The sequence below is a fragment of the Hipposideros armiger genome, unplaced genomic scaffold (genome assembly GCF_001890085.2).
Source record: "Hipposideros armiger isolate ML-2016 unplaced genomic scaffold, ASM189008v1 scaffold_491, whole genome shotgun sequence".
Lineage (NCBI taxonomy): Eukaryota > Metazoa > Chordata > Mammalia > Chiroptera > Hipposideridae > Hipposideros > Hipposideros armiger.
In genome coordinates, this window is record NW_017731841.1 from 481,077 (window position 1) to 491,309 (window position 10,233).

The 10,233-nt window shown below is 36.9% G+C and overlaps 1 protein-coding gene across 2 annotated transcripts; it reads right to left on the reverse strand.

The window, feature by feature from the left end:
• Nucleotides 1–331: 331 nt before the first annotated feature.
• TSN (translin) lies at nucleotides 332–9,879 on the reverse strand. Of its 2 annotated transcripts, XM_019667269.1 has the most exons (6): nucleotides 9,609–9,879; nucleotides 8,368–8,461; nucleotides 7,302–7,398; nucleotides 5,497–5,612; nucleotides 4,712–4,791; nucleotides 332–865 (listed from the first exon to the last, which is right to left on the reverse strand). In XM_019667269.1, the coding sequence occupies exons 1-6, from the start codon at nucleotides 9,672–9,674 to the stop codon at nucleotides 632–634; spliced, it is 687 nt and encodes a 228-aa protein (XP_019522814.1). In that variant the 5' UTR covers nucleotides 9,675–9,879; the 3' UTR covers nucleotides 332–631. The 2 variants fall into 2 exon arrangements, with proteins under 2 accessions (XP_019522814.1, XP_019522815.1); XM_019667270.1 differs by lacking the exon at nucleotides 4,712–4,791 and having other exon boundaries at nucleotides 699–865.
• Nucleotides 9,880–10,233: the final 354 nt, after the last annotated feature.

Here is a 10,233-nt window from a genome sequence, read left to right on the forward strand (position 1 = left end):
CTTTTAATATAAAAATTTCCCAAAATAATCTGTTGAACTTGACTTTGCAATTTAATTCTATATTTTGATGGCAGTGAGAGAGAACCCTAGAGCTAAAACTCCCTTGCAAAAAATGTCAACATCTGATTTATTCAACAGGCTTAAAATAAGGAAGGAAAATATAAAATAAGTGTCATTTGCTTGATAATCATCCTTTTTAATTATCTATTTTATACTGTATCCTACTAGGCCTGTGTATGAATGGCTAATCTGGATATAGAAAATATCAAGGATCACTTCTGGAAGAGTCACAAGCAAGACAATAAACTTTTCAAACAGTACATCAACACCATTGGGGTAAGCAAGAAATGAACTTTACCAAGAGATTGACATTTACACTTTATGACAGAACCGAAATACACTGAATTACAGAGCAAATTCACTGAAACAACAAAGAAAAATCTGTCTTTGTAAAGACTGTTCTTTTACTCCCAAAAAAAGTGTTTCAATTCTGATACATACAGCACACAACTGGCTAAGAAAAGAAAGCATGGTGTTTAGCAACAGGGCATCGTAACTACAGTGAGTGGCACTGAGCTCACCCTCCCTGGCAACCGTGGAGGTCAGCAGGGCCGGGTCAGGGAGGAGCCTCCTATTTCTCCACACAAGCTGCTGCTGTCTCCTTATTGAAGCCCCGGATGGAGAGATCATAGACCACCTCCTCTACTTTCTTCACGTCATACTTCAAGCCGTCATAGCGCTTCCTCAGGGAGTCGTTTTTCAGGTTGAGAAGGCGGAAACCGGAATCCAGCTCATTGATGAAGGTGGAGATGTGAAGGGGCCGGGAGTAGTCTCCAGCAGTCACGCTGTTGACAGACAGCCTTGACTACACAGGGAAAGAGAAACTGGGACGCATTACAACATGGCTCCTCCAAGCATGGCCTCCGAATCACAACGACAAGACCCTCAGGCCACAAAACTTTTCCATATTGTCCTTCATAATTACATTGTTGACAACTGCTTAACATTACCACTAACTTACTTAATAATTTAAGAAATCATTCCCCTTTTGTTGGCGTTCCTATAGTCCACAATTTTTCATAAATACAAGTAAGCCTATAGTGAATACCCTTATAACTGTTTTCACCTTTGGAATTATTTTTATATAAGTTTCTCAGGAAAGAGACTACAGGGATAAAAGCAAGAATAATTCATGTAGTTATATAATTAAGTTGTTCTCAAAAAAATTATATGAACTAACACAGTTACCCAAGAATATATATTTTGCCACTACTTAGAAACAAAGAGGTATTATTGTCTTTTAAAAATTCACACATTAGTAAATATACACAATTACCTCATCGTTAGAACTGGCATTTCTCTGATGACTAGCAAAACATAACATATACAATGCACAGTCAATGACTATTTGGTGATAAACAGATGGCTTATAAAAGAATCATACTTTCTGAATTTTTGTATCCATTTTTTAAAATGACAGTGAAGCGGGAAGATCAAAAAAGCAAATGACTCCAAGACCAGATGGCTTCACTGGTGAATTCTACCAAACATTCTAAGAAAATTTAATACCTATCCTTCTCCAACTCTTCCAAAAACTGAAGAGGTGGGAATGAATGCTTCCTAACTCATTTTATGAGGCCAACATTATCCTGATACCAAAATCAGGCAAGGACAACACAAAAAAAGATGACAAGTCAATATCTCTGATGAACACAGATGCAAAAATCCTCAATAAAATACTAGACGGTCAAACAATATATTAAAAGGATCATACACCATGATCAAGTGGGATTCATTCCAGGGATGCAAGGATGGTTCAACATTTGGAAATCAGTGTGATACATATTAACAAAATAAAGGACATAATCATATAATCATCTCAATAAATACACAAAAAACATTTGACAAGATACAACATCCATTTATGACAAAAATCTCTCAATAAAATGGGTATAGAAGGAAAGCACATTAACATAACAAAGGTCATCTATTATAGCTAACATGATACTCAACAGTGAAAAACTTAAAGCTTTTCCTCTAAGATCAGGAACAAGACAAAGATGCCCACCCTTGCCACTTTTGTTCAAGATAGTGCTATAAGTCCTAGGCAGAAAAATTAGGCAAGAAAAAAAAAATAATAAGGCATCCAAATTAAAAAGAAAGAAGTAAATCTATCACTATTTGCAGATGACATCATTTTATATATGGAAAACCCTAAAGATTCCACCAAAAACCTATTAGAAATAGTAAACAAAAACAGGATACAAGTTACAGGATACAAAATCAATATACGGAAACCTGTTGCATTTCTGTATACTAACAATGAACTATCAGAAACAGAAATGAAGAAAACAATCCCATTTATAATTGCAGCAAAAAGAATAAAATACCGTATTCCCCATGTATAAGACTCATCTTAATTCTGGGGCCCAAAATTTGAAAAAAAATGTATTACATAAAGTACTTGAACTCAAGTTTTATTCATCATAAAATTCACACAACTCCTCATCACTGTCAAAACTCCCAACCATTAGCTTGTCCTCATCTGTGTCCGATGATGAATCACTGTCCTCATATATTGCCTCGTCCTCAGTTCCATCTATGGCATTTGAAATCTACAACCACTGTATAAGATGCACCCAGTTTTTATACTCCAAATTTTTTGAAAAAGGTTGTGTCTTATACATGGGGAAATATGGTACCTGGGAATAAACAAAAAAGGAAGTGAAACACCTACACTGAAAAGTACAAGCCATTCTTCAAACAAATTGAAGAAGACACAAAAAACTGAAAAGATATTCTCGATTCATGGATTGGAAGAATTAACAGTTAAAATATCTACATGACCAGGGGGCCAGCCGAGTGGCGCGTTGGTTAGGAGTTGGCTTGGGACGCCAGCTCTGAGCAGTAGGGTCCCGGTTTGGAGCCCATATGCGGGCCAGTGATGCTGTGCCCTCTACAGCTAAGATGGTGAACAACAGTTCGACCTGGAGCTGGGCTGCTGTGAGTCGCTGGCTGTTCCCCTTTTCCGATTCCCCAACGCTGTTCCCCTCCCCCAATTCCCCAATAAAATCTTTATATAAACAAATATATATCCACATGACCTAAAGCAATCTACAGATTCAATGCAATCCCTATCAAAATCCCAATGACATTTTTCGCAGAAATAGAACCAAAAAATCCTCAAATTTGTACAGAACCACAAAAGACTCCAAATAGAAATCCTGAGAAAAAAGAACAAAGCCAGAAGTATCACACTACCCGATTTCAAACTATACTACAAAGCTACAGTAGTCAAAAGGGTAGGGTACTGGCAGAAAAAAACAGACCAATGGAACAGAATCAAGAGCCCATAAATAAACCCACACATATATGGACAACTAATTTACAACAATGGAGCCAAGAATATAAAATGGAGAGGGAAAAGTCTCTTCAATAAATGGTGTTGAGAAAACTGGACAGCCCTATGCAAAAAAATGAAACTAAATCACTATCCTATACCATATATAAGAATTCACTCAAAATACATTAAAGACTTGAATGTAAGATCTGGAACAAAATACATAAACAATACATAGGCACTAAGCTTCTGGTCATCCGTCTCGGTGTTTTTGTGAATTTGACTCCAAACACAAGGGAAACAGAAACAAAAATAAACAAATGGGACTACATCAAACTAAAAAGCTTTTGTACAACAAAGGAAACTGTCAATAAAACAAAAAGGCAACCAACCAAATGGGAAAAGATATTTGCAAATGATATTTCCACTAAGGGTTTAACATTCAAAATATATAAATTCATACAATACAAACAACAAAAAAACCTGATCAAAAAATATGCAATGGTCGGAACAGCCGTTTTTGCCAAAGAAGACATACAGATGGCCAACAGACACATTAAAAGATGCTCAACATCACTAATCATCAGAGAAATGCAAATCAAAACCACAATAAGATATCACTTCACACCTGTTAGAACAGCTATTACCAAAAAGACAAGAAATAACAAATGTTGGTGGGGATGTGAGGAAAGGGAACCAATATACACTATTGATGGGAATGTAAATTGGTGCAGTCACCATGAAAAACAGTATAGAGATTACTCAAAAAGTACCATATGATCCAGCTAATTCTAGTGCTGGGTATTAGCCAAAGAACATAAAAACATTAATTTGAGAAGATTATGCACCCTTATGTTCACTGAATATTTACAATAGCTAAGATATGGAAAAAACTTAAGTATCCATAGATGGATGAATGAATAAAGATGTGGTATATATACAATGGAATACTACTGAACCATGAAATAAATAACAAAATCTTGCCATTTGTGACAACATGGATGGACCTAGAGGGTATTACGCTAAGTGAAATATGTCAGACAGAGAAAGATAAATAACATATCCTCTCATTTATATGTGGAATCTAAAAAAAAAAAACAAAACAAACGAGCAAAACAAAACAAAAACTAATAGATACAGACAACAGATTGGTGGTACCAGAAGGAAGGATGAGGGGAGAGCAAAATGGGTGAAGGGGGTCAAATACATGGTAATGGGTGGAAACTAGACTTTTGGTGAGGAGCATGCAATAGAGTATATAAATACAAATTATAATGTTGTACACCTGAAATTTATATGTTATTAACCAATGTTACCTCAATGAAAAACAATACAAAAAAAAAGCAAATGGCAAATTACTAAGCTTCTCACCAGTTCACTAGCAAGAATTAGAACTCCTGAGAGATAATCTTCTACATCCAGATGAAATCCTTTCTCCCGATCTGGCTCAACTAAAAATATATCAAAGTAAAGATAAAGTCATGATGTGAACACAATTTAAGCCTAACAATTTTTTTAAATTGTATGTGTGTGTGCACGTGCACACACTCGCACACACACAATTTCTCTCAAGTAAATGGAAAAAGGATGAGTCTTTGAAAAGTATCTTTTTAATGTGTTGACACCCTTGGCAACTAGATCTCTGGATTTTTCAAGCTCTTAAAAAAAATTCGATTTTCCCTTCCCTTCTTCTCTCAAAAAGTGATACCACAAAGAATAGTAACTAATTATGTCAGAGAATATTTCTGTTTTTAGAAGATGCAGGGAGAAGCCATATCTGCAACTGACTTTCAAATGGTTTGCAAGCACACACAAATGCACACATGCACACATACACACAGGAAATGAGGAGACTAAGCAGATGTAGCAAAATGTTAACAAGCAGCGAGTCTAAGTGGGGTTGTACACAGGTATTCACTGTACTGTTCTTTCAACTTTTCTGTAGTCTTGAAATTTTTAAAAACTGTATTTTACAAGCAAACACCCAAGTACAAAGAGCAAGCCACTACATATTTTAGTTTTTGTGTTTTCAGATAACCAGTTTTCCATTTAGTTGCCATTTGCTATAACAATATAAAGTATAAGCAATAGCCCCTCCCACCAAAATTAACCTACCATGCCTGACTCTGCAGATCAACACTAATGAAGATACTTACTGCCAAGAATTTCTGTAACTGCTTCTCGAGTCACTAGTGTTTCTGATTCCAAGTACACAACAAATGCTGCCAAGAAGACCAAGCGCTGCAAAACAAACCTCCAGTGTTCATGAAATCTGCATGAATACAAGCACATTTAGGTTGAGGGGTTAGGGGCCTTAAAAAAAATAGGTTTAGTACAGTCGAGTTCAAACTTTTTAGAATTGGAATCCTTTTTCAAATAAAATTTTATGTGAAACCCCAACATATAAAACATGTAAGAGCACTATGACATTTAAACATTAGATGGATTTAGTATAAATTTTGCAAGCTCAAATTTAGAACAATTACTTATTGTAAGTTTAATAAATAAGCATAAACCAATCTTACGAATACAAATATTTACAACTGAAGATTATGGATGACAAGAGCAACTACACTTCAGAAGTTTAATAAATAAGAACAATGACACTGCTTTGAGAAAAATAAATATTGGCAACTAAAGATTGATGAGAACCGCAACTGGACACCTGCCTCAACACTAAACTCATTCCTACATTTTGAGTGTAGGGTATCAAGAAAATCCTGATTCACACATAGAAGAAATAACTACCATTTACAACAACTAAAGAGATAGACTTAAAACCTCAGGATCCTACAGTTAAACTGAGCTAGAAACCTGACAAAGAAATAGGAAATTTTACAACCCTAAATATTTATGCTATGTCTCCTGATTTTTCAAATGTGGCAACAAATTTAGAAAAAATTTTCAAAACAATGCTGGTCAAATCAGCCACAGGGCAGCCTGTGAACGGTCTCCAAACTACATGGCCTAGAGAGCCTGCCAATTCTACGGTCCTACTTCTCTATGCTTGTTATTACCTTACAGCAGGGTTGGTAAACTTTTCCTGTGAAGAGCCAGATAGTAAATATTTTAGGCTTTGTAGGTCACTTTCAGTCTGTGTTACATATTCTTATTTCAGCTGTTTTTCTCTTCTTAACAACCCTTTAAAATATAAAAGCAATTCTTCGCTTCCAGAGGCAGCAGGCCATAGGAAGCTTGTTGACCCCTGACTTAAAGGATCTTGTGAGGTTATACTATCCTCTCCACATACACATGTCCTATTTATAGCCCACATATGTGTCCTAAATGAACATCTTTTTCAGCAAGAAAACAAACATAAGTAAAAATGTTAAGTTCTTATTTACCATATTTCATCAGTATTCAGATACAGTTTTTCTCAGTTTAATATCTGTGAAATTGGGATGCATTTTACAATCTATGTTTCACAATTATGACTGGCAACAATTTTTCTTCCATAGAGGTACATAAAATAATGGTGTATTTTTAAATTAATGGTGGTGTAAATTCAACAAGATATGGCATAAAATATTTGCTAACTGTTACTTGGCAGTGAAATTCAAGCTTTGAGGTAAAACTCAACCCCATATACATACTGCTATCTAATACCACAACTTGAATAGATATGGTTCATCCAATTTCATAAGTAACTTTAATACACTAAAAAGATATTCTCTATTTTGACTTCATACAACAAAATTTTCTTTTTAATTGCTTTTTCATTGCAAAAATTATACATGTTCCTTAAGAAAATTTTGAAAGTAAAAGGGAAGCAAAAAATAAAATCACCAATTTTGTCACCATTAAAATACCATCACTATTAACAGTTTGATTCTTTTTCTTTTTGTTGTTTCTTCCACTTAGAGGGATTTTTACCTAGTTCCAAGCAATCATCCAGTACATATAATTTTTCTGCCTTTTCCTTTACTTAACATTATAAAATAATGCTACTTTTCTTACAAACCTGTAATACTGTTCAGCAGGGAACTTGGTCTTCAAAGATGTTAGGTGTGTTTTTACGGTACCAAAATGTTCTCGAGCTTTCAAACACCTCTTTGGAACTGATCACAAAAAAAGATAATGCAACATAATAATGAAAGACTTACCAAATTTCAAATACATTCCGTGGCTAATAATCTATGCAGTCTACCTGGAAATAAATCAAGTTTTTAAAAAAACTCATGACCAAATGTAGGGTATCCATCTCTGCTTTTCAACCTGGCTCTCAAAATTTCACCTCGGTTCCCTACTGACTAACCAATACTAAAAACAAAGAAAAACTTGCTGAAAGCAAGTTTAGTAGGAAACACATCAGTAAGCTATCATAAATAAACACCTCATCCTTAATGAACTGAGCACCAGCTGCATTCCTCGTCAGTGCTCAAGGATGCCTGAGATTGAATTGCTTCTACCTCCCGTATTTGGTCAAAAAGAACCTTTATTAATTATTCTCAATCAGGCTGACCAACTCTGTATCATTGATAAAAATGACTTGCCTTTGACACCTGTAAATTACATTATTACATCATTGTCTATCTGAAAATGTATTTCAGCTCTCTCAGTTGTGCTGTCTACATCTTACAATGGAGGTTCATATTTGATCTCATACATGATCTCATATTTGATCTCCATTCAAGAAGCTAACTGTAAACATGTTGAGAGCATTTTACACTGGCCATTTCATATCTACAAATGCATATTAAACCACATTCAATGACTGAAAGGTTGGGTTTTCTCTTTTAAAGTGCCAAATAAAAATTCCTAGATATACAAGAGAGCTATGATACTACTACCATTATTATAAGTAGAACTCCATCACAATAGAAAAGTGGAAAATCAACCAAAACACAGAATTCTGTAAAACAATCAACTCACCTACTTCTTCACTTTTTATACACCGTAAAGCATGAGAGACATTTTTCAAAATAAAATGATACGGAGTTGAAATATCTTCTGGATGGAAATTAACACTTTAAATGAAAGATTGATAAACTAGATAAAGACCTTCAAAATCAAAGCAAAGAACTTACTGTCCTGAAATCCAGCACCCTGATGGACCCCTTGCAGTAGAGTTAAAATCTCTCGAGCTGTTTGTTCTAAACTCTGTACAACTTTCCGGATTTCCTACAGACAATTAAAAATCAAAACATCAGATAAATTCAACATATTATCATAGTTTCAAACCAATTATCCTAGATAGCATATTTGACTATGACAGCTTCACATACATTGACATTCAAAATAGTAACGATATTTGCAAGGTCTAAACTGGTACAAAAAATACCCAGTTTGAATTAAGACTTTTTCACTTACTTCCTCAGTGAGAACGTCAGGAAGTCACTAAAAAGCCTTATGTAGCCTTCAAAGGACAACAGCCACCCCCACCCACCCCAAATATCCCACAGGGGCACTGTAAATATTAAAGGAGATGTATCTGAATGTGATTTGTTGAGAAGAATAACATGCAATACTAGGCTTGGGTATTTCTCATTCATTCATTTTACAAATATTCACTGAGCACATATATGTTCTAGGAATTGTATAAATACTGGGGAACCAAGTGCAGTCCCTTCCTTCAGGCAGTTTAAGAGTATAATGGGAGAGACAAACGTTTAAAAAATAAGAATCGCACAAATTTCCTAAAATGTTAATGTACTATTAGAAATCATGACAGAGAAAAGATCATTTAGACTGTCAAATCAAGGAGACGAATATGAGATTAGCAGGAAAACAGTAGAAAGAAGCAACTTCCAGTAAAAGCAAAGTGTACATGCAAAAATCCTGAGGTAGGCAACTATTTGGGGAACTAGAAGGATATAAGGGAGGTAAACTGAATATAATAAACAATGCAAGATGCCGTAAAGTGAGATTGGGAGACACACACACACCTGTGGGCTACAGAATTGGATTTTTATCCTATGTGGAATGCGAGGAGAGGCCACACGTGCTTTTAAGACACCGACGACAAACACATAAAACGCGCGTCGTCTGAGTCCCAAGATCTAACTGAGCTTTCGACATAAATAAGTGCTGAAGAGGAAAACTGACATTCAAATGAGGCAGGTGATGCCGAGAAGCCGAGATCCGAACACAGGGAATCAGGAGTGGGAAGCAGAATCGGGAGTGGGTAGGAACTCGCCCTAAGCTGACACAAGAGGGGAAGCAACCCACCCCGGAGACTTCCCCACCGCTCGAGACTGAGCAACGGAGAAGGGACGAACAATGTGGCCCAGCTAGACAGGGAAAGGGGATGGAGACAGAAGGGGCTCACCTCCCGGATATCCTGCTCGGCAGCCAAAAAGCCCTGCAGCTCCACGAAGATCTCGCTCACAGACATGGCGCCGTCTGCACAACTATCAGCCAGTGCGGCGAGGGTGGCCAGCTAAATGCGTTCCTCAAGCAACCAGTGCAAGTCAGTCGCAACGTCCACCGCTCCCGCTGCCGCCTAGTCCACCGGGCCCTAAGGTACTGCAGTCGCTTGGGTCCTTCAATGCCCGCGGCGCGCAAGAAGCCGGGCTGTCTGCAGGGATGCCTGAGGTGCGGAGCGAAGGAGCATGCCCAGAACGCAGGGCCGGGGCGAGTGGGCGGGGCATCCGCCCGGGGACTCTTAGAACAGTTTTGCCGGAAACAGCTCGTGAAAGTGTGTCTTGGGGCGCGTGGTACTGAGGAGGTAGGGGGTGGCTTGGAGATGTCGACAGTGCTTGCTGTTAGCTTACATAGTGTATTTTATACCACATCATTTGGGGGGCGGGGGCTACGCTTTAATGCGCAAGTGTATGCATAAAAAGCCAGGCCAGGTGCCGAAGAATGTACAGAGGTTGCAGTGTTGGTGTAAAAATAAGAAATAAAACAACGCATTCGTATTTACAAAAAAAATACATGGGAAAATAAAAGTA

Bases quoted from the DNA above. Each gene is read 5' to 3' on its own strand.
- TSN (XM_019667269.1), bottom strand. From the start codon at position 9,674: ATGTCTGTGAGCGAGATCTTCGTGGAGCTGCAGGGCTTTTTGGCTGCC. The intron at 8,462-9,608 runs GTGAGCCCCTTC...AATTGTCTGTAG, and splicing joins CCGAGCAGGATATCCGGGAG to GAAATCCGGAAAGTTGTACA. The intron at 5,613-7,301 runs GTTTGTAAGAAA...GTATTCATGCAG, and splicing joins CCTGCTGAACAGTATTACAG to ATTTCATGAACACTGGAGGT.